Source organism: Saccoglossus kowalevskii, chromosome 16 (genome assembly GCF_978046115.1).
Source record: "Saccoglossus kowalevskii chromosome 16, keSacKowa6.1, whole genome shotgun sequence".
NCBI lineage: Eukaryota > Metazoa > Hemichordata > Enteropneusta > Harrimaniidae > Saccoglossus > Saccoglossus kowalevskii.
The window spans coordinates 26,701,285-26,727,099 of record NC_140656.1 but is presented as its reverse complement, the minus strand read 5'-3'; the positions used below and the strand labels follow the sequence as shown (position 1 = coordinate 26,727,099).

At 34.6% G+C, this 25,815-nt stretch overlaps 1 protein-coding gene across 1 annotated transcript in view; it reads right to left on the bottom strand.

Moving 5' to 3' along the window:
• Positions 1-291: 291 nt before the first annotated feature.
• Positions 292-25,815, bottom strand: part of LOC100375927 (calcium-transporting ATPase sarcoplasmic/endoplasmic reticulum type-like) — a 55,956-nt gene continuing 30,432 nt past the window's right edge. The window contains exons 6-26 of the mRNA XM_085491288.1: positions 19,950-20,030; positions 19,596-19,681; positions 18,246-18,312; positions 17,356-17,444; positions 16,117-16,294; positions 15,616-15,746; positions 15,206-15,294; positions 14,658-14,760; positions 13,878-14,123; positions 13,566-13,683; positions 13,229-13,329; positions 12,409-12,592; positions 11,847-11,998; positions 11,593-11,686; positions 11,176-11,302; positions 10,393-10,595; positions 9,847-9,932; positions 9,005-9,138; positions 8,460-8,577; positions 8,022-8,139; positions 292-4,538 (exon numbers count right to left, since the gene is read on the bottom strand). Of these exons, the coding sequence (XP_085347414.1) occupies positions 4,504-4,538; positions 8,022-8,139; positions 8,460-8,577; positions 9,005-9,138; positions 9,847-9,932; positions 10,393-10,595; positions 11,176-11,302; positions 11,593-11,686; positions 11,847-11,998; positions 12,409-12,592; positions 13,229-13,329; positions 13,566-13,683; positions 13,878-14,123; positions 14,658-14,760; positions 15,206-15,294; positions 15,616-15,746; positions 16,117-16,294; positions 17,356-17,444; positions 18,246-18,312; positions 19,596-19,681; positions 19,950-20,030 (2,540 nt within the window). The 3' untranslated portion in view covers positions 292-4,503. The remainder of the gene's footprint in view (positions 4,539-8,021; positions 8,140-8,459; positions 8,578-9,004; positions 9,139-9,846; positions 9,933-10,392; positions 10,596-11,175; positions 11,303-11,592; positions 11,687-11,846; positions 11,999-12,408; positions 12,593-13,228; positions 13,330-13,565; positions 13,684-13,877; positions 14,124-14,657; positions 14,761-15,205; positions 15,295-15,615; positions 15,747-16,116; positions 16,295-17,355; positions 17,445-18,245; positions 18,313-19,595; positions 19,682-19,949; positions 20,031-25,815) is intronic.

Sequence of the window (25,815 nt, the reverse complement as noted above, 5' to 3'; positions counted from 1 at the left end):
TCAGGTTTGTTTATGGCCAAAATAATTTACATTTTAGAATTACAGTAAGTACATAAATGCAGTTAAAGTTTTACGCACGCTTCTATTGTAGATCTGCTTCTTGTAGAGCAAATATAGTACGGGTATATTAAACTGCAGCTTGTTGCCAAATCATGAAAGTTATAACCCAAAAAACAGTCTTACAGCAGCACCGGTAGATTTCAGACACTTCTACCTTACCAAAATACATTCAGAAAGCATTCACACATTCTGCCGGTGAGGGCAGCAGTTTCAACAACAATTTCAACTACATTATTGAGGCTTTTATACAAAGAAGACCTTTATTCTACAACATGAAGATAACACATCCAGTATTCATAAATTACAGACCAAAAAAAAACGTTTAATTGAAATCAACACGCAGAAATATATTTAATGAGCAAATAAATTTGCTGTCCCAAGTATGGTATCAAAATATTGTCATGCTGCTGTTGCCATGGTTTCATACAAAGCATTAGGAATATTGCATAGTGTACCAATATGCAAATGAGCAAAATGTGATATAAAGCTACAAGATTATTGCAAATAGTGGGGTCATGTCACATGCAAATTAGCTATTACCCACTCAGCTGCAAAACTATTTTTTTTTTCTTAAAAAAAAAACAAGGGGGGGGGGGGGGGGGAGTGGAACTGCATCAATACCTTGTACTTTTGTAATACCTAACAATTGTCTCGCCTCTTGATCATGTCGATAGGTTATGTGATCAAAACAATGACCAATCAGGAAGAGCCTTATAAACAATGATGCACTTTTTTTTTTGGTAAGATTTGCAAGCATGCATTTGATTGGTTCTTCATATAGTCGTGTACATTGCTGCAAGTTGTGCACATATGTAGTGGCAGGTGGTTTTTCTAATCACTGGCCATACAGATAATTTTAAAAAAAGGCATTCCTGAAAACAAAAATTGCACACTGAAAGGTGCAAACAATTTCCAATTTAAAAAAGTATGAAATTTTCTAAAAACTATTTTTTATTTAAACCCGCCACTTGAATCTGCCACAAAATATTTCATTTTTTTTTTCAAACGAGAGTAAGCTTCACACAAAACAACCCCTAAAATTATTACTATTAATGTACAAAACTAAATTGTACAGACAATTTAGAAAAAAAAATATTACAAGTCAATGTCAGAAGTTTTTTGTTTTGTTTTGTTTTTTTTCTTTTCAGAGAAAAACTTTTTTTTCTTTGTTTATTCTGAAAAAAAAAACTTCCTACAAGATTTTTATTTTTTTTTGGTAAGAAATAGATTAGTTTTAAAGAAAACATTACACTGTACAATATTGAAAATTAGTTCAAAAACCCAGACTTGCCTTTCACAAGTTCAGTGAGACAAACTGCAAATAAACTGCCAGACTGAAATGACTCAAGTCAAAGGATGATTTTGTACCCATACAATTTTTTTTTCTGCTGCAGAGAAAACCCTCAATAACTCGTGAAAACATTGATTCAGGATTTTTCAATTACTAGTCAATAAACACTTCTTTTATATGTTGTATACAATCGTATGGGACCCATATCAAACTTGACGTACAAACGCTGTAAGCTTTAAGAAGAAATTATAGTCCTCCAACATACAATCTTATTGTGTAAATGACTTGTGAAAGACATTGAGCCCACTAATATTATCTACAGAATATGTTCTCAGTCAGCTATTCGGTCCAATCATCATTTAGGTTTGTACACATTGAACTTGCAGAAAGCAAGTCTGAATCTCCAAAGAACATACATAAAACAAGCATAATTTTTAAACATTTTTTAAAAACAAAACTACAGCAGACTCCAACAATAATGTTACATATAGTTTTTTGATGTGAATTGTCAGATCTAGAAAAAAGTGCAATTTTTTTTTTTTGGTTCTTAAAATACATCTAATATATCAAATGGGGAGTAATACTGTTGAATATTGAAACAGTCCCTCTAGAGGGACTGTGATTGAAACAATCCCAGTAATGTACAATTTGTTTTTTTTCTAGTTAGGTCTACTTAAGGACAACAAGAAAAGACAGGAATGAACTGTACAAGGACACTGCTTATATATAAAGCTAATAAATCACACAACTCCAGAGAGGATACTATAAAATACAATCCTTTCAAATCCATTCTCCGACAAATTTGGTACAAGGAGCAGCTGCAGAAACTTGACAGTCAAGATGAACTTCTTGAAAGACTACATTTCCTGTACTTTTGAATACATGGTATTTTTCAATTCAAAATTGCCGCCACATACAACACTACTGGGAGGGGGGGGGGGGGGTTGTTGTGTAACCCAGTAGCTGTACTGATCACACAATGCTAGTCATTAGTTTTGTCACTGAATATTTTATCAATTTGCTTTATAAATGAGCAATTTTTAATGCCCCACCCCAATAGTTAGTCTGAAGCCAATGTACCTTACTGCTCATCAGTTGTAGTGGCAATGAAAGAATAGAGTAGGTACATACAGTTCACTTTTTACAGTACAGAATTACTGGTATACAATAGATCTGCCTGCATTAAAGGATGAACTATTCAATATCATGGAGGTGAAAGATTGCAGAAATAAGCATGAACTGAAATTTGTCATTTTATAAAGCTTTCTGACCATTTTGTGTCAATAGTAATTTTTTTTATTTTTTATAATACTGGTTTTCAGTGCACATCTTTATTCCTTCTCGCCATTTTGAATTGTCCGCCCTTTTTTTTTCATTGCGCGATTTACACAAGTTATTTAGGTGGGAACTGGATAATGGCAACTGCTCAATCACAAACACATATGTAAAAAGGAATCTTATGAAATTATTACATTCAGAGATATTTTCACAAGCGAAAGATGGCAAAAACATCACATTTCACTTTGTAGTTTCCATCAATGTCAGAACACAATGACAATCTACAATGCTGGGTAACTAAGGAGGGTGTGATAATCAGTTACAATAAAGTATTTTGATTTATTCCAAATGTATACACAATTTGTAATCTGCTGAATACAGTTGCGATGACGTCCATGAAAACCAGTTCGCCACAGCTCTGACAATGCACTGGCACCGGGAAAAGGTTTGGTGGCTCCATCCATACACTAACATTTAAATATTTTTTTTTTCACAAGGTGATAGTGTGGCTGTACAATTTATATTACAAAGAAGTACCCTGTTGTCACCCCTATAAAAAGTGAATATTTGTTTTAGCCTTGTGGTTTCCCTGCAGTGTTGACAGGTATCAGTACAGCTGCAAAGCGGGAGGGAGGGGAGGTAATCTGAATTGACTGAGAGGAGAAGTTCAAAAGTTTTATTTGGTGGCAATGGAGAAAAAAAATATTAATGAGGTAAAGGAAGCCATAAAAAAGTTGACAACTTCCCTCAGCATCAAAATAAATCTCCTCTCGTCTTCAACTGGTAGTATTTTTATTGCTTGGTAACAAGTTCAAAAGAACTGTAAAATTCGAAAGAATTGGTATAAAGAGCAAGTCTCTAACATTTTTAAGTGAATAAAAAAACACTACTGCTGTCAACTGTAACAGACAATAAATTAAACACTCTTATAATATACTACATTAAAAAGATTTCCATGGAAAATGATCTATTGCTATGGTCCTATTTAAAACTGAAATTTTTTTTACTGCTCCTTCAAAAGGGTATTTTTCTTTCTCATGGTTCTACATGTGATAGATGGTTGCAGGTTAATCAACTGTCAAACGTTCAATATGGAGACAAGTCACATTAACTTCCTTCATAACTAGCCACATTAGCTTTCCACATGCTAACCAGGGTAGCTATATAATGCCAGTCAACTTGTACCTTCGAAGGCTAGCCACATTAGCTTTCTGTTGAGCGTCGACAAGCAGCTTTCAAATGCTAGTCATCGTAGCTTTCCATAAACTAACAAGACTAGCTATTGAATGCTCGTCATCGTAGCTTTCCATAAACCAACAAGGCTAGCTATTGAATGCTCGTCATCGTAGCTTTCCATAAACCAACAAGGCTAGCTATTGAATGCTCGTCATCGTAGCTTTCCATAAACCAACAAGGCTAGCTATTGAATGCTCGTCATCGCTTTCATATGCTAGCCAGGGTAGCTTTCATATGCTAGCCAGGTTAGCTTTCATATGCTAGCCAGGTTAGCTTTCAAATGCATATCGTGTAAACACACAAATGCAGAAATCTATTAAGCTAACCAGGGTAGCTTTTGATTGCATATCGTGTAAACACACAAATGCAGAAATCTATTAAGCTAACCAGGGTAGCTTTTGATTGCTTTTCACATCAGATTTTAAATGCTAGTACCAATAAACAAAGTCCTAGTATATCACTCAGGATGTCAGTTTTTGCATTCACATTATACCTACATTTTTTTTTTTTTTTAAATGGTCCAACAATTTAAATGCATAGATCATGAGTGTTCCTTGGTTTCTCTTCGCACCTTTAAATCACATCTGCACAGATCCAAGGCTCCATCAATGTGTTCATCCGCCCATCTCCAGTTGAACTTACTTGTATTTCTTGTCCTCTGGCATAGCTGGCACTGGCGAAGTTGAATGCAGAAGGGAGAGAGCAGGGTTGGAGGGAGAAAAAAAAAAAAGAAAAGACACGTAGTGTTCTAAGTTACAAACACAAACGAAAACGAAGCTAGACAGTCAATCCAACACCAAGTTAAAAGAAAAAATATTACACAACCATTAGCAGAAACAGTAGAGAAAATTCTTTCCTTTAAAAAAAATGCAAACATTTATTTGCTACCAAAATTACGATTCAATATTTTTTGACGAAATTGTCAATTGATATTTTTTTGGGGTTCAGTTGATACTTGAATGTATTCATCGCTTGTTGCTGCTCACGATTGTTGGAAAAATTACAAATGAAACCTGTGTGCAAATGCCAGAAACAAGTGTGAAATCCAAGATTAAAGAAGAAAGAAAGAAAGAAAGAAAGAAAGAAAACGTGTGTACTTACAGAGAAAGTGAAAAGCAGGAAAATAAAATTGGTGAGCAACCAAAAGGTTAATGACAGAAAAGCAAGAAAATTTAGAAAAGTAAAGTTATTAAATCAAGAGTTAAAAGACTTGAAATACACACGATGGAAGTGAAATATACATTGAAGTTTGTGAGAATAAAAATAAATGGGATGCTCTTAGGATAAGAAAAAAAAGAGATAAAGAGTGGCATGCAAAAGAAATCTGATGAAATGGGGGGGAAAAATCTTTACAGAACAGTTGTCATGGCTCACAAGTTATCTAGTAATTTACTAGTAGGATCAAAGGACGTCCAGACTAAATTCCAAAATTTGCACTTTGAGTAATTATTTATATGACCACACAGTAACCATGTAATTGTCATCTGAATGTATACATTAACTTGACAAGGGAAAAAATTCACCATTCAATTAGAAATTATACGATTACTATTGGCACACATCAATAATAAACTATTTCAGAACATCAATGGATCGCAGTTTCAAGAATCATTGGCTCGCAAATCAACGTTTTAGCTTGGTAGTCAGATTTCATGAAACTGGTAGCACTATAGCAATGTCCAGTTTTGTTGTGTTGTTTTACACACGAGTGACAACATTAAATATATAATTTGGGGAAGATTGATTTTTTTTTTTTCATGATAGACTCCATGACCCCTGCCTTGTTAGCAGCATACAGATTTAAATTGTAACTTTTCAGGAGAAATTGTAGAATGTACAATCAGTTTTGCATAAAACGCAAACAGAATATGATTAGATGAGTTTATCAAATTGTATAAATGTATAATCTTGGTTTTACAAAAAAAAAAACAATAAATTTAATAAGCGGCTTTGTATAAGTTATGCGAGTGCAAACATAAAAAACCACTCATGTTGACAACACGAACAACGATATATGTTATTAAAACAGACATAAATAACAGTGTGACAACAATAGACGAGAGATGTTGGGGGTTGTACGGTCATGAGGGTCGAATTAAATTTACATGGTGATTATCTTGATTGTATATGAACTACATGCAAGTTAGTAGTTTCATTCAACGGCATTCAAGCGCACAACGCATATTTTGCAATGCCACAAATTTAACAGAACGTCAGCATCATTTGTTGTAGTTACCTTGCCATAGTAAGTTACCTTACTTGCTCATACACCACAGCAGGCTGGGCAAGTTGAGTTGAGTTGAGTTGAGTTGAGTTTTATTAAACCCTTCGAGCACCATAATTTTTTCTGTGCGCATTTGTATTTTTCAATCAATTGAACAATTTCTAATCAGAACTTCAAATTCTCTTGAAAAAATATGAACAAAATGATGCAGGTTTATTCTGTGAATGGTGACAAAAGGTGACATTTGTGCTCAAAAGGTAAACTGCAGGCAAATACTGTTATGTGTATGGGAGCCATAACACCATGACCAATTACGGGGTATTAAGCATGAAATCTTCTAGAGGGAAGGGGCGTTGTAAATGGAACAGCAGCTGTCTTGTGTTCCTAAATGTTAGGTTTCATGCATGAAGGTATGTTATGTATTTCCTCCAGAGATGAAAGGTTATAAGCAGAAAGACAGTTCACACAAAGCATTATGATATCAAACCAACAGCTTCACGAAAGAAGCCATCTCATTCTCTCAATTTTATTTACAACTTCCAAAGATTTCTCGAACATGTACAGGGAGTGGAAAAAAACCAATACATTAGGAAAAAAACTTGTCTCTTGTTGTCACATTGTAAATGAGTATACACTAAGCTACACACTAAAATTATACGATTTTCCCATCATGCACTGCTCATCAGCACATGCTCAATTAGTCTTGCATCACCTCCACTGAGCATGCTCTATACAATGATGCATCATGGGAGGACTAAATACAATGCTGATGATTTTTTTTTTTTCCACTACAAGTTTTTTCTAACATTAGTACAGTTAAAGGAAAAGGAATCAAATATTAAAAACAAGTTGCACGCACAAGTGATTCAAACTTCACATTATTTAGGGTGAGAACAGTAAACATGCAAACTAACAGATCGGCTCAATTTACCTATTTTTTTTCTGTGAGTGTGTTTTACACAAGCATTCAAGTGCATCCAATACAAACACTCAACAAAAGGGGGAAATCAAAATCACAAGCAACAGAAAAATAGAAAAAATAAAAAACTACACTGGGCCAGTATAATCAGTCTGTACATAATTTTTGTTTTGTTTTGTTTTTAGAAGAAAAGCAGTGGAAAGAGTCAGCAAATGAGCGATGTGTTAGTTTGAAAGTATTCTCCAGTCAATTATTACCCTAATGCTTTTTTGGATAAAATTTAAAAAAATATTTGATCTAAAACTTATCCTCAAAATTGATTGGGGAAAAAAAAAGTAATTTAGTTTAAGCAAGCAACAAGATAAATTAAAACTATAATTTTTTAAATAAATATGAATAATAAACAGTCCTGAAACATTACACTACCCTGTTTACTATTTTCATACATTTTCACTGTGAGCAACACATGCCGAAGAAGCAAAACTCTTTTTTAGTAATGCTAAAAAATAGTGACATTAAATGCTTTCCTATAACCTAAAAAATTAATAGGGTAATTTTTGTTATAATCTTTGAATCAAAAGCAATCAAGGGAGAGAATGTGATTGGAAATTTAAAACTGCATAGTCAAATTAATATCTTGTGAAAACAGTTTTTAAACAAATTCAGGAGTCTAACACTAATATATTTTAAAAAGTAGTCACCCCCCACCCCACGATAAATACAGTTTGAATGATTGCAGCCCTTAGAGGTGAATTAGAATATTTGTCTCATTAATATTTTTGTTTTAAGTTACTGTACAAAAGATGAGGGTTAAAACAATGAGGTCTAGATGAAGTGAAAATCTAGTTGCTATGACAAGCTATTGTTACTTCAACCGTAAGAGAGAATTACAAGTATATATGTATACAAAAAAAGCAGACACAGAGGGCACTAAATTGGTGAGTATACTAGGGCAAGAATGAGAGGAACCATGATGGCAATTAGCCAATGAATATCTGCAAAAGGATGTTTACCATCAGCGATACGACGTGCCACAAACTTCAACACTTCGTCTAATAGAATTACAGGGAAGGAGATTTTGATCACTGCCATCCACTCTGCCACGTTGAGTGGAGTGATCTGGAACACAATCTGAGGGGAAAAAAAAGTACAAAGATCTGAATTAAACGTCATTGTAATCACATGCAAAACTTTGTGTTTCTTTAGTATTTTGAAAACAATAATTACCGCCACTCTGTTAATGAGCACAAGATAAATGGAGCCAAGCAACATTGTTAGCGCAACAGCCTTGGCGATCAAAAACATTTTTTTTTTTTTCTTTAACTTAAAAGTGGAACTGGACTATTCATGTTAATTTCTCCTTTGTCAGTTTTTACAGTAATACAGCACACCCACAAAAGTTTCCTCTGCAGCAAACAGAATAATAGAACTAACAAAATTAGGATACTTACCGACATGAAATCAACATAAAGAATAAAGAAATGGAGAGCCATAGAGAGAGCGATGGCTAGGATTAACCAGATATTCTGCCATGGGGGCATCACCAGTAATGACTGGTTCTCACTCAGACTGTGCAAGAAAATAGACAAAAAGGGTTGTTGTTATTTTGAAAAATTGTTTTCTCTACAGGGAGGGGGGGGGGGGGATAAAATCCTGGGAAAATATTTAATTTCTTGATGTTTATGCAATATTTACAATAAACATTTTTGGCAAAACTTGATTCAGTTTTCTAGGTTAACTCATTGAGCACCACAGTCAACCACAGTCCCCATCTTCAAAATAGTTAAAGTGTGCTCGTTTTAACTTAAAATGCTTACATAAAATTTGTTTGATCAAAAACTAGAAGTGTCGTGTTTGACCCAAAATTAATACTATTCAGTGAAATTTACAGAAAATATGAACTAATTTACACCCATATTGAGCATTAAAAACATTTGGGAGTTCCCCATAAAAATGTTTTCTTTTTTTTTCACCTTAAAATAATACCGGTAACTACCTGTTAAAAGCATTAAACATTTCAATTGTAACCAAAACAGACAATGCCATCGTCATGTGGTGAGGATCTTCAAACACTTCACAGTCAACACCTTTAAATAATTCAGGTTCCAGTGGACATTGCAGATGATGAGACTAGAAATGAAGAAAGGAAAGAAAGAGATAAAACTTTTAACACAAACATTGTGAATTATTAACAATGATCAATGTGTGACAAGATTTTTTTATGCACCTATAATAACTGGTATATACGGTACATAACACAACTATTTGCGATGTAAAGAAGCAATTGTAATTTGAAAAAGTACATCCAATGTATCCAAATTTACACCAATTTTATAAAAATGTAGGTTTCCCTGTATTTGAGCTGATGCCCGACAAACAAAAAAATTAAAAAGATTCCAAGAAAGGTTGCTGAATATCCATGCTGCATTTTATTTATTCATAGCCACCTGTATCTGACCTCTCATTCCTTGTGATGAGTTGTCACGCTTAATATTTTCCAGAGAACCAATGGTTACATAGTGTACGTTGATACGATATCTGATCGGAATCGTTCTTATAAAATGTATACCTTTTACCATAATGGAAATTCATGAATCATTAGAAACTAGTGCCATTCACTAGATAAGCTCAGTTGAATTAAATGAAATGATTTCAAACAGAATCGCTGCCTCTGCCACCCCCACCCCCACCAACAGCAACAGCACAAGCTCAGGAGGTTTTCCCCTTTCAAGGAATTGGCTTTGTCTATGTAAGAATTGAAACCAAACTACACAGACCCAACAACTCGCATGCTTGCCCGCCCACCCACTCCCCTCCCAGACAGTAGTAAAAACTCACCAGATGGTAATATGAAAGATGAGGACCGCCTTCATACAAAGTGAACCACCATACTGAAGCACCGACTGTAGCACACCCGACGTAGACTGATGAGAAAAAAAAAATTAGTTGCATACAAATTTGCTTGCATAGTAGTTTCAATGTTTATAACTACTGTCTGCACTAGTTATCATTGATATTATAAAATATTAGTGGATTTCGAAAACTTAAGTCATGTTTAAGCTTTAGTTAAAGGATGGTGGTCGCTTCACCATGTCAGATTCGATATTTGTATTGTTTTATTTTATTGTTATCACCTCGTGTACGAGTCCATACAATCCTACGATGAGTAAAATCAACCTTTTGACAAATCCCTCAAGCTTCCTGTCAATGTATTACTGCTTTTTCAGTACACAAATCCTCCATTATATTATTCAATATAATGAAACAAATGTCAAGTGAAAAAATGCAAGTTATTGTAAGTTGTTTTTTTGCCATTAACTTTAAAACTTTACATTATATAGGAAAAAGTTTCCAGTGTTATATTTTAATAATTCATATACTTACCACCAATAGCCATATATCTGAAGAACAACCATCCGCTTATGAGGGGTTCTTTAGGTCTACGGGGTAGCTTCTCCATGATATCCAAGTCAGGGGGGTTGAATCCAAGGGCGGTGGCTGGCAGACCATCTGTTACTAAGTTGACCCACAAAAGCTGTACAGGAATCAGAGCTTCCGGAAGACCCAATGCGGCAGTTAGGAAAATACTGTAGAGTAGGGAACACATGTTCTTTTAATCTGTTTGATTGCAATAAGTTTTTCTAAAAATTAAGATGTCACATTTTAGACAATGTGAAAAAAAATGAAGATTTATTTTGCAAAAAATTACCAAAAATTGACTTTGGCTGCATTCACTACAAAAGATGTACAGAATGAAGAAAGGATTGCAATTATATAAATTAAACACATTTCAGTTTGTAATACTGTGAAATACTTTATTTTCGCTGGAATTAATTTTCACTGAAAAGGCTTTTTGGGCATTTTGTATGGAATTTATTTTCACTGTTTTTTGACGAGTTTAATGTGAAATATAGGGAAAAAAGTATATTTGCTGGATTTTATTTCCCTTCAGCGAAAATAAAGTATTCTACAATATACAAGTTTTAATGAAGCAAAACATTGATTTGAGTTTTATTGCACAACACAAGGGCAATACTTGCTTCATCAATAAATTATGACGCAATTATTGTTACTGACAGTTTTTTGTTAATGTTACATTCAATATCTAGACAAGTCTCAAAAATGTCATTTGCTTTACGTTGGTGAGGAACTTAAAACTTAAATTACCTGACTACTTCACCAATATTTGAGGAGATCAGATAACGAATGAACTGTTTCATATTGTTGTAGATTGCACGTCCCTCTTCCACAGCAGCCACAATAGTGGAGAAGTTATCGTCAGCCAATACCATCTGTGCTGGGTAGTTAGGGCGAATAAAGTAACAAGACAGGCAAAAACAAAGAGGCTGAAATGAAACTCCTTTCAGATAGATTGCTACCATCATCTGAATCGCACAGTTACAGAAACTCATCGGTGAATATTCAGAGATGTCACATGTTTGACCTCAGTAGACTCTTTGCCGCATAGATGATGTCCATTCACCCATACACATTGAAGACACAAATAACGAATACGTTATTTCACTGCATAATTGTGAGGGAAATAAATTCACAGCTACTAATAAAAGATGTTTAAAAGGATATCTGATGCACTCTTGGCTACAGCTGTACCAGATCCCATTGCAATACCAATCTCTGCTTTCTTCAGAGCAGGAGCGTCATTCACACCATCTCCAGTCTATTGAAAGTCAAAACTTAAATTTATACAAAAGAACAAACTGAAATCCATGTAATAAGAAAATAGTTACCAAAAGCATTTACTAGATTAAATTTTTTTTTTTAAATGTAAAAAAGCTGGTTACATTTCATTGCAGTAAAGGTTAGAGATGTACACTTACCATGGCAGAAATTTCACCCTCGCCTTGCAGGTATTCAACAATCTTGCTCTTGTGAGCAGGCTCAACTCGAGAGAAAAGACGAGCTCTCATGACTGCTTCGCGTTGTTCACCGATTGAAAGAGCATCAAATTCTCTTCCGGAATAGGATAAACCTAGAAAGAACGCGAATAATTTATTTCACTTGGAATAAATAAACCATAGTTGCCAGATGAACTGACATTCAAAAATAATTTAAATCAATGGATACGCAGAATAAAGGACATTGACAAAAAGCAAGAGAAAGCGACTTTATTTTTGCTTTTGTGACCGCTGGAATTGCTCGGTAAGAAGCATACTCCGAATAGAGGCTAAAGCGTGGTATTAATTAATAGAACCAAACTTGATCAATTTAAAAACAATTTTAATAGTTTTTATTTGTACAAACAACTGAAAGTTGCATGCAAAGTAGAGGGAAGAAATTAGAATAGCAGAAAAATTAGTCATATAAGAAATCAATAAAGAAGTTTAACGACCTGGCTGAATTTAAAATGAACCCCACTGTCTAAAAACTACATGTACTTACCTTCAGGTGATTCATGTTCAGTGAACACTCCAATTCTGCGGCAGATGGCCTCAGCAGTAGCTTTGTTGTCACCGGTAATGACAATGACACGGATACCAGCTCGACGACAAGCCTGGATGGAGGCCATCACTTCCTTACGAGGAGGGTCCAACATACCAACACACCCAACAAACGTCATGTTAGACTGCAAAAGCAACAAATAAAAAAAAAATTAGATTCACGGAGGTGATAGATAATCCATCATTTTACATAGTGCAGTCATAATTACATTAATCTGCTGAAACATTTGGATATTACACAATCTACTGGTATGTCCCAATTCAGAAATTACATTGCTTTCAAACCACCCCAAATGATGATGGTGGTTTAGTCCATAACAAACTGCAGCTGCAGAAAAAATGACTGGAGGTAGGTTGCTGTAAAGTACTGTAAAGAGATTAGTTACTCACTGGATTTTAATTTTGCATATTTCACTGACTGGAAAATGCGCTAAATTAAAACCCAGTGAATATGTGAAATTTAGCATAGAACACATTGTCTAAATGATAAAAACGTGAATTTAAAACCCACTGAATATGCCTGAATTGGTAAATCAGCGAAATTTAAACCCAGTGACAAATTAGTCATTTTACAGTATTGCCTCACTATTTGAAAATGACCAATTAACAATTTTTGAGTTTCCATTATAACTTAAGATCAATACACAAGTCAGTCCTGATTTGATTAATCTGAGCAAATTGCATTGGTGTTTAATCCGATGGGAAAATGAACGTAAACTGCAAAGAATGAAATACCAATGTAACATGCGTTTCTTTCTTACCTCATACTTAATAAAGTTGCTGGCATTCTCTAACTCCATATCTTCTTGCTTCATTGGACTGTCAACGGTTGCTAATCCAATGCAACGTAGTGTATCTCTGCCTGTAGAAAATGGACAACAAGTGCAACAATCAGAAACCAACAAAATTATTTTAGATAGCATTTCTCGTGACTTACAATATAGTAAAAGCTCAATCATGTTTATTCCATTTGAACACCATATTTCCCACTAAAATCTTGAAGAATTTTTTTTATGAATTTTTCTCTATTTTTGTTGTTGATTTTGGCATACAAAAGGATCTTTTTTGGGGAAAAGAAGAAGGATGAAATGCATTTACCACATCCATAAGCTTCAATGGTAGACTTGATCTGTGTCTTGACAGCGGTGGTGAGGGGGACACGGTTTGTACCAATACGAACGTAATTGCAACGGTCAAGAATACTCTCTGGTGCTCCCTGCGAGAGAAAAAGTTAAGTCAGCACCGTACGTCTTTTCATTCAAGGACCAAGCTCCAGCTGTACACTAATGTACCACTTACAACCACAAAATATTCTCTGCAGCCAGTCAGTTTTCACAAATGCCAGTCTCATACAGATCAATGATACCCATGAAAAATCTAAGACAATTTATTGTTGCAATGATATCCTACCTTGGCAAACATCTTGGAAGGACCGCCTCTACTTGGTGAACAGAAGACACTCATTGACTTCCTGTCTCGGCTGAACTCCAGGGTGAAGTCTTTATTCCATGTTTTGCTAATAACAGTATTGCATGCATTGGCAAGCTGATGCTTATCAAGGCCATGCAGGTCTGTGTTTAGCACGTTCAGCTTTTCAACTAATACAGTCAATGCCGTTTCTGTCGCCTCTCCAACTTTTTCATATGCATTCTTTGACTGTCAGAGGAAATAGAAGAGATAACATGAAATTAATTGCTATGACAGTTGCTGACAGGTTAAAGGAATTCACCTTCCAAGATTCCACTGGTTGCCGTTTGCCATGTGTGCAAGTCATGATGCAAATCTTAATATGATCAACTATGCTGAAGAAAAATGCCTTTTGTGTATTATGATATTTATTTTTGATTGAAACAGCCACTTGTAGGCTTGCTAAATGTTCGTTCACAACGTATATTCCTAAATATTGCAACTACAAATTTTGCGGTATTTCAAATTAAAGATGTAGTCTATAAAGTGTGTTGAAATCTTTTTCAATTTTGAGTAATTAGTTGATGAAAACGGTTGAATCACCAGAACTGCTCGTTTGTGTTTAAGTCATGGTGTGATATTAGTTTTAAAACTAGTGATGACACCACCATCTATAAACTACAAAATGGAGTATGTGATGACCTACTCTGACAAGAATACTATGTAACACTGAAAGCACAAGGGATTTACTGAATACGAATGACATAATTTGCATATACTCACATCATTGTAGTCCACACTGGAGTCGTTACAAAGTGAACAGATAGTTGCTAATTCTATCATAGACTCATAATTACCGGGAACCACCTTTGACCCATTTAAAGTTCTGAAAGAGAAAACAAATTCAGTGGGGTAAATAATCAACAAACCAACATCAGCCCAACTTTTTTTTTTATAACTGATAATTCAAGTGTATTCAAATTTTGTGCCAACAAAATGTATTTTATTTCACATAGGATTCATTTCGAACAGGACATTGAACAACATTCATAACAATTTCAAAATTTATTCCAAAACATAGATTACTAATACATAAGAGTAGTTTGGATAATTAGGTTCTGACAATTCTGTTTTTTGGTTCCCTCATAAAAGATACAACATAATGAATGTTCAGATAATTTTTCTCGATAACCCAAAAATATCATGGCTCAACATAAATTAAGGAAATGCTCTGAAGTGAAAGATTTGACCAATATGTATCAAAGCGATCTGTGTTAACACAAGATCATCAAGAACCATCCGTGGAAGATTTTAGAGAAGAATGTACTCACACATCGCCAACGGGATCGTATGTCACGCCACTAATGTGGAATTCATCAAGATCAACTACATCATTTTTGATATCCTTGATGATAAACATCTATCGAAAAAAGAAGAAAACACAATAAAAATTATTAATGATGACAACGACGACAACGACGACAAAGAAGACGACAACGCCGGACAGAAATTTGTCCATTAATATACCTTTCCCTTCAATCTTTGATGGTACAGGCAAGGTAAAAACAATAAATGGCAACATAATATTACAACCAATCAGTCTACCAATTCATGACCTAGGATTTGGAGCCGGGTGAGTAACATCGATTTGATTGCTAATTCAGATCAGTATAATGCACTCTGAATGCAGTGATGCGACTTCTGAGGTAGTTGTATGATATTATAAAACTGAGATGCTTACCCGACTGACAGACATCTGGTTTGTTGTGAGTGTACCAGTTTTATCAGAACAAATTACTGATGTGCAACCAAGTGTTTCTACTGATGGGAGACTTCGTACAATGGCATTCTTCTTGGCCATGCGACGAGTACCTGAGAAAATTAAACTGGATTAGTTTTGAAAATTAAATCATGTGCGCCAACATCAATTCCACTAATAATATGTAGAAAGATGAAAGTAGGACATCATATTTGGCTATATCACATTTTTAGCAAAAGTAACACCATTTTTTGCCTGTTCTGGGATTCCTATTTTTAGTGTTTTTTAACTTTGAAATTGAATAATATCTCCATCATGATGAAAACATTCTAAATACTGAGAAAATGGTCACCATTAACTAAAAAATTTAAAACCACATTCGTACGTTGATTGGAAGTACAATTTAGTCTAAAATGAATAAATCGTGATAATTTTCAAAGAGTAGATTTGTACCTGCATTAAAGCATTTTTCCTAATCCTTACCTAGAGCCAGACAGGTTGTGATGACAGCGGGAAGACCTTCAGGGATGGCAGCTACTGCTAGTGCGACTGCGATCTTGAAGTAGTAAATAGCACCTTTGATCCAAGAACCACCGTGTGAGGGGTCAGAGAAATGGCCAATATTGATAGCCCATACTGCAACACAGATTATGGAAATCACCTGGAAGATAGGAAACACAGAACATACTTTATAGCAAGGAGCTCATTTTATTTTTTGGCAGAGTCTAACTTTTTATATTCTATTTTAGTTTGTTGCAGTAGAATTAAATATACATGTATTAGTGGGTCAATTATTAGGGTTTTACAAACCCGTCTGTTTACCTAATCATACCTACCAGAAAGTCTGGAAATAATAAATTCCATTGACTTTCTGGTAGGTGATGTAGTAAACAAGTCTGAGAGAGTTTTTTTTTTATACCTAAATAGAAAGCGACACCCTCTATTACAAATATGCCTTCTATATTTTTTGGCTGAATATAATGATCAAACTCAGATGTACTGGACCCTGAAAATTGCCAGAATAAATTTTTTGAATAATAATTTTGAAAATAAATCCATAAACTTGATAATAAAACAGTACATGTAATAGAAACCTGGAACCTCCGAACAAAATTCTGAGAGTGTGTAGATGTCAGATGACAAAAGTACAATCACACTGTGGATTTGTATTGGATTTGTTTAACAATGATACTATTTTTTTTAAATCGTGTAAAAAGTATAAAAAAGAAATAATACCATACTTTATTAAAAGCACCCCCCCCCCAAAAAGAAGCACACATAAACACATTAAATGTGCTGTAATGCTAGATCAATGTAATATTACTTATATCAACCATAGACATGCCTCTTCTGTTATTAATATATAACAGCAAACAAATCTGAATTCATTCCAATTACTTAAGTGCACCCAATACCCTTTTGCACAATTACCCCAATATATCACAAAGCTAAATGTATTTAAAACAGTCGTATTTCGTTTTACAGTGAATAGTCAGCTGTCTGACACTTTGCAATGGATGCGACAGATACTGCTTCCTTTTCATTTCCTTCCTCAATAAAGTTAGGTATCATGTTGCTAACGGCAACATTATATAAAAGATATATCTGAAGATGGGTTTAAATAAACGGCATTGAATAAATTTAAAAAATTTCAAGGTTGAGATGCATTTATTACGAACAACAAGATCAAATTTAAATCCATAATTTGAGGTGTAAACCCACCTTCGAGAGTTGTTCACCAAACTCGTCTATTTTCTGCTGGAGCGGCGTTCTTTCCGTTTCAGTTTCTGTCATTTGTGTTCTGATTTTGCCTGTAAAACAAAGTCGTGATTGTTGAAAGCTATTAGTTTGTTTTCAGTTTTAAGATTTCTACCATTGCTGTAGAAATTAACATATACATAAGATGCAGCTTATCTTGCCTCCAAATATGGGCAATGAAATAATTTAGAGGTCAATCATAGAATTGGCAGCAAGCTGCATGCATTCAAGGAGTAGACATGCTCAGCTGATGAACAGCTCTCACTAGACCCCTTAACTTGGTCATGTTTAGCAACAACACCAACAGACACTGAACAGAAATAAAAAACATTTCAGTTTCAAAGAAAATAATCTTTTTATATCTTCAGGACAGACAGATGGATGGATGGATGGAAATGTACATTGTCTGCGCAAAAAGTGGGTCAGGTCTCGTACATAATAAAAGTCAACTAGCAACACTACCATTGTTAAAATTAAATTTTTCACAAGTAATTTATTACATGCATTCATAACAATGTATCTGATTAACTATTCTGAAAATTTATTTACTACATTTGGGAAAATGAACTTTTTGAATATGTCAATAATTTTTATAGCTTCCCAGCTAAATAAAAGCAAAAATGTAACAAAATTGCTGTTAAAATTTCAGGACTTTGTCAATCAGAAACTATTGTTCAGGACCAACCAATAATAAATTTTCTATGCGCTAAAAAAAACCTGCAAGGCAAGTTGATGAAAGCATAACCTAAATATGGTAATTGGAATAAACCATTATACATACAGGAATGTAAGGATGGGAAAGATGATCAATATTTGGCAATTTCACATGCAAGCAAAGTTTGTAAACTTCTTACCAATTTCTGTGTTTAATCCTGTTCCAAAAACTAAACCAACACATTTTCCAGATGCTATATTCGTACCCTGAAATTAACACAAAAACATGAATTAAAACATGCTGCTATGATACATTTATTTGTAACCATTTTTAATTTCACTATTTTAACATTACAGGGCATATTATATTCACTAAGGTTCCCTTATCTGAAACACTAAAACATTTTATTTGAGGCATGTTTTTAATGAAATTTGAACACCATTTTTTTTTTTCAACCAGAATTTTTGAGCAACATTTTCCTATAATTTATTTGTAAATTTTGGGCCCAATGCATCTAATTTTCCATTGCTAAGAGTCCTTGATCAAGAACTTTAAAAAGCTACAAGCAAAAATTGGGAAAGGTTTGCGCAAGCAGTGAAATTTCAATTCTGTACAAGTCAACGCTGAGGAGTAGGAGTAGGAATTTAGAAAGTACATTAAGCCTCATACTGCCATTTTAACCTGTTCTAGGCACAAGTTTCCGAATAGTTTTTAAAACTATTTGATCAGTGATCAGACTAGCTACGAAACATACATTGTAAAAAAGCAATTTGTATACAAGTACATCAACCCAGAATAAAACTCTGGGCGCCCCAGGCACATGCTACTATATCAACTATTTGTAACACATGGAGCAAATTTAAGAGATGTCTGGGGTCAAAATTAATCAAATTTAATAAAACCAATATATAATATAGATTTTATTTTAAGCAAACTCTAAATCATAATCCACATTCCATTTGACAACTAAAAATGACAATTTGATAGTTACTTTAATGCATTCAATTTATAAATTAAGACGATTTGACAAAGCATATCGCAGCAGACAAGAGACACGCTACGGCAACTTTAATGATATAAATCATACATGATTTAATATAGAAATGGGCAGACTGAATAAATGACTTCAAGATACAGTAGCAGAGTGACATACAAAGGTACAACCACACTACCACGTTTTATTCAGATCATTATTTGCTATAAGTGGGTTAGTTTGTCCACAGAAATTCACTCGCCATTGTAAAACAGATTTTCTTCATAATTTTCATTAAAGATGTTTTATATTTCAAAATTGGTAGGGGAAAACGGGCATATCATACAACCATAATGGAAATTCTTGTGTTACTGAAGACATCTATGAAAAGCAATCTAATTCGTCTTAAAATTGAAATGTGTAAATTATCAAATTGTTTAACAGTTTCAAAAAACACAAATTTTATAGTTAATAAATTCAATGTTTTCACAAATTTCACAAGTTTTTCATCAACATAATGATTCAATATTATGGTCACTCACAATTTAACAATAGCGATAAATGTTCATTACTTACCGAAAACAAGATGTTCTTTTTATCTTGATTTACCGCCCTGGGGTCTGGAATAGGTTCTGTATGTTTTATAACACTCACGCTTTCACCTGTAAGCAATCATATGCAACAAGTTGATAGAAAACCTGTCTTAGCAAGCACCAAAGTAAGAACTATTCGGTTTACAGAGGTTTGAGAAGTATTAACAGTCTACATTTCTCCTACGTAAGCAGTAAAACTCAATGCCAGGAGATTTAGTGATAATGAGCATTTAAATCAATACTTGGAAGAGCTGACAATCAAAGAAATCAGCTCAAACAATATCACCCTCCACTCAAATGGATAATCATGCACAATTTCACACGTTTTATCACTTACCGGTAAGTATAGCTTGATCGGTTCTTAACGTCGTTGATCTGATAGTTATAAGACGAACATCCGCTGGGACTTTGTCGCCCACTGTAAAATAACATTTAAAAAAAAAATTATTTTCCACCATACGAAAAAAAATCTATAATATTTTTTAAACATTTTATTGATCTACCTGTATGTGCAAATCAACCTCAGTCATTGAATTATATATTAAATGCGGCTCTGCAATCACAGGTATTGCACCAGTGCTTCATGGGAAATTTTGCATGGTCCACCCAGCTGTTTAATTGGTAGACAGCTGTTATCATTTCAACCAAAGATATTTCATAAGGCAACATCATGCATTACGCTATTATCTGCCTTTATTAAAGGTCTTGAATATGGGCAGCCATACATTTTTTTTTACGCAATGTTGTCGGCCACCAATCATTTCACTGCGGGGATACACTTCAGGGAACATAACATTTTTTTGGAGGATCTTTCAAATTAGTTTTATATAATTTGTTAATTTTAAATTGCATTATATAAAATTCGCCAGTCACATCTGCCAGTGAACTAATCTAGGCCAGTACGACTGAATCGTGCTTTCCCCATCGTTTTTACGTGGAAATCACACTGACATTGTTCTGAACTTATAAATTAACGTCACCCTTGTATCGCGGATATATTCAGGTTTGTGTGCGACATGAAAATAACGTACCACAGGTGTCAAGAGCACCTCGATAAGATGTTTCACGTTTGAGCGTCATTTGCATACTGAAAACTGGCGGCCATCTTGCCTTTTAAACACCCAGAGCCACGGTTCAAATTTGGGTTTTACTGCATCGCTAATACAAGTCCAATTATAGTTTGATGTAGTATCAAATTACAGTCTAATTGTTGGAAATCAGGATAAAGTGATCAATAGACTTCCATGATTAATATCAAGCATATCATGCAACTTGATATGCACATCATTTCGAGTCTTACACATGAGGACTGCTGGGCAGATCAGATAGCTTGTGGGGGTACTACCCGGTAAATACAGACACTGACATGAAACTTATTTGAGATGAATATTCTCAAATTATGCATGGAAAGGAAAATGACCAGACCAGAAAGATTGTAGGTATTGTCGCTTTAATTGGAAATTGCCACTGACAGCCATACAGCAGTACAGCATAGCAAAAGCATTATGTTACAATCAATTATTCTTTCTATATCATGAAGAGCAGCCCCTTGCTGTTACTTGCTTAGTGAAAGTAACAAACTTTATTCAAGATTTAAATTTAGGAACAGGGCCATCAATGGACAAACATGCAACGCTTGGAAAATGCAGACATTAATTTATAAATGCATTGCAAGACATGAATTATATTCCCGACATTAATTACAACAGTTGTCGAATGTTAAAATTTTATTCTGTTTCTTGGATTTTTCTTCCTCGGGGACATACTTAAAGTGTAACTGAATTGGGACAATTGACTTTTTTTGTGTGCAAAATTTATTTATAAACAACATTATGAAAAAAAATCAAGTGAAAAGGGTATATAAATTGGGTAAACAGTCGATGATATTCCGAAATCGCGCCACGCCCCCCTCTCCCATCACCTTCGAGTTTTTTCGGCATTACGAGTGTAACCGAAATGGCGCCACCAACGGGAGCATAAAGCATGAGCTAGCTAGCAGACAGGATTGTTTATCATTTTCCATACGCACGCGTTTCGTAAACATATACAACGAGTTACCACGATCGTTTTCATGGGGAAACGCTGTGTTGTTGGCGGGTGTAGTAACACACACGGCGATCGCGTAAGTCTTTATGGGTTCCCAAAAAATTCGAATTTATGACATCAGTGGACCAAAGCCGTCAAGAACACCAGGAAACATTGGGATGGACCTTCTCCATATACCGTTATTTGCAGTGTCCATTTTACGCCCGAATAATTTGTTGATCCACCATCTGGATTCGTTATGAATTATTTGGGTTTCGGGAATAATTGTGTAAATAACCAGAAGAATAATATTTTCCATGTAGAATATGAATATTAATTTGCTTGAAAAGTTTAGAATGTATTCATGTTATTATGCCAGAGTCGAAATAACTAGATCGATCGTGGAACAACAACAACAAAACACAAAATGGCGATTGGAAAATGTAAGCACTGGACGCATTCACCGTTCACGTACTTTGTGTCTTTACATGATTTCTTCAGAAGATCAAGAAACTGAAAATTGCACACTGATATGTGTTTAGAATTTGGATGAACAAAAGACAGAAACTGGAAACCAAGCCGGTCACGATGTTCAAACTCTGTGTCACGGTCATTTTGGGAAGGTACACGATCACCCACATCGCGTACTTTTCTTGCAGGTTCAAACCTGTATGGGCCAATTTGTCACTGGCACTCTAAAACAAAATCGTGACATCTCTCATTGTCATCATACTCTTCGATTTCATAACTCTCGTCAGACGATAACATAGATTCTGTGTCGCTTTCCGAGCACTGCATACGTATAGCGGCCATTGTGAGACGATGACAAGTTCCCCCCGTGACGTCACAAAGTACCCTTGTATGCTAATTAGGTACTCTAGTTGGAGCCTCGCTCTGAGTCGACCAAGAAACTGAACGTGGGCGTGTCCTTATCCAGAACATTATTATTGATCGTTTACTTAATTTATGTACATTTTTCACTTGATTTTTTTTCATAATGTTTTTATAAATAAATTTTGCACACAAAAAAAGTCAATTGTCCCAATTCAGTTACACTTTAAATATGAAACAAATCTTATCAAAGCAGTAAAGGCTGCAAAATAAGTTTGATTAGAAATCCTTTAGAAAGTGAACAGAATTTTCTTTCTTCCAATTTTACATTTATTTATACTTATGTGGCTTCGGTTGGGAGTAAATCAGACTTTTTTCACCTCTATGAAATTAATTAACATAATCAATAAAATCATTAATTTATAATCAATGTAAGTAAACATTTCAAACTTGGACAAAGACAATTTGTGAAAATCCATGTTCTGTGAATTAATCAGAATCACTCATTATTCGATTTATATCTATCTACTGCGACTCCACAATGGATGAGCAAGCTTGTCTTCTGCAATCTGTCGATAATTGTGTGGCTGTATTGATCTTCGATAAATTTGAATATTAATTATCAAGGGTGACCTGACACTAGAAACACCTTTGAATATATTCAGCATGAAACGAATCTGCAGCTGAAGGGTAGCCTTTTTAATTATTTCATGCAAAAAGGATTTTTTTTCCCCAGACGTCGATTTGAATTAGTGTATTTGAGTTAACAGGACAACACAGAAGATGGAGGGCTCTATTTCCTTTCTTAACTGTCTCCTTGCTGATTATCCCAAACATTGAGAAATCTTCTATTCATAAAAGAAAATCTGCCTGATTAATAGCAGGGTTTTCTGGATATAGCATTAGCTTTATAAGAGCATTAAGAAGCACATGTGACTATGCCTGGCAGTCTTTGAAGTAGCACCCCCTGAACACTAAGCTGTTCAGAGAAAATAATGCAACTTAAATTACAGCTGATGCAATTTATTACACATCAGCACAATACAGTTTTGTCTGATGATGATATTTGAATGTTTTCTTTCATACATGCACGCAATTCTTGATAAAAACTGCAATTATAAAAAATACTCTCAATTAACATGTATAAGCAACTATAAGCTTTAACATTTACTTCCTTTACACTAACAATTATAACAGTTATCACCATGGCAACCATGATGTCATGGATGAACTCAGCTAAGGATGTGCTCCACAGGGGAAATGTACAGTGCCGACTGAAAAGGAGAGCATTTCTTAAAGATTTCGTACGCAACAGTTTATTTTTGTAATCCAATAAATTCAGTTTATTAAACTGGCGATTCTCAACACCAAACTTGTGGTGCAAGATGGATCTAATCTGATCTTCAACCAGACATAAAATTTAGGGTTAGGAACATTCACCAAAGATGCACATCTGTAGCGGCCAATGTGTGCAGACATGCTGGTAGCCACACAGGAATGAATTTAAGCTCACAATGCTTAGTATACATGTACATTTGTATACTGTATGCATACTTGGCCACACATAGGGGAGCGACCTCACTGTTGTAGCTATGCAGGAGATGACTTGCCCCCCTGTCTCACCAGCTATGCCATAGACTCGTCTGCTCCATCTCGCTGTGCTAGCTATGCAAGAGACTTGCCTGTTCCATCTCACTGTGCCACTACATAGCTTTTTGATTTTAGCTCGCCATACATGTATCTACAAGTAACTACATATGCATGCTTGGCCCCGTCTCGCTGTGGTAGCAACACAGGGAAGTGATCTCACAATGCCAGGTCTGACCTGCTGCCATCTCACTGCAAGAGCTACACAACTGAATTTTTATGACACTAGTAATGCAGGCAATGATTTCAACTACATGCATCTTATGAGCTACTGGGGACAATGACCTGACTAGTCGTGCAATGATTACAGCTCAATAAGAAATAAATAAATTCAATGAAGCTGCTCATCAATTTGGAGAACTAACACAAAAACAAGTACAAAGGCCACAACTTTTAAAGATCAATATATAAGCATCTTAGAATTACTATTTTCCCCATTTCCGGAATAACACATATTTCCGCATCTAATTTCAACACTCGGCAATTTTATTACCAATTATACGACTTCGTGACAGTTATTAATTTAGCAGTCATCATACAAACAGGAAATCAGTGGGAGGAAAAATAATCTGAATCTACATGAATATATTTGTAGCTAAATAATTTTATTTATTAGTTTAAATTTAATTTATAGAACTACATGTACGAGCACCACTGTTTTTTCCAAATAAGGCAAATTTACATTGCCTGCAGAGTTTTATCAACGTTTTTTAAAATATATATCGAAAAGATTCTTATAGTACAATTGTACATTTTGTGAAGGTGCCAAAAGTTGACCTTTGACAGTTCAGCGGGTTAATATTTAATTTAATCTAATTATTCAGACAGTTTCAGACTTTTTTCACGAAGTTTACACGAATGATGTCAACTACTTCTTCGAATATTGAAAACTTATATTATAGATTCCATGTTTTTCACAACTAGAATTAGTCAATATACATTAGTTTAAATTGATTGACATTCTGTATGAACTTTTCTTCGAATACATCATTATTTTGAATTATAATGCTAAGGTGGTCTATACTGGGAATTCAATGTTCATAAGATTGACAGCCAATGTGCATTTTATCTCTGATGGTGAATCAAATGGTCTTTGGGAGATGAAATACAATTTAAATGTATTACCGTATACATGTATACAAACTGGTAAATTATTGCTGTGTTGTACCAAAAATCAGTGCTATCTGTAAAATTGTCACAACTAGATTTTTCATTTCAATTTTTCAGATTTGTCTTGTGAAACAGAATGGATAGTAACGTATGTAGGTGGTAACCATGGTAACAAGTAAATACAAGACAAGTAAACAGATTATGAAAAAGCCAGAAAATAAATATGGGAAAATCATTTAAAGCGTCAATAGCTGTGATTTTGAACATTATTTTCTTGTTCAAGTATACAACCCCTAAAGATGACGTAATCTTAACGAAATATTGTTTTAGACAATTGCACAGACAAATCGACTCTAAGCAAGGCTAAGGTCTCTAATGTGAAAAATAAGGGTAGAGTAGTCGCAAATTCGATAAAATTGGTCACCATAGAAAACTAGGATGCACTACGCACACTATTATGGAAAATAACACATAAAATCTGCAGTGAGGGGCCATCAGAGTGAGGTTTAGCCTCTCCAGATGAAGTATTGCTGCCCAAGTAAATTTAAATTTTTAACTGTTCTGAAGTCAAAATAGTCCTCAAGCATTTC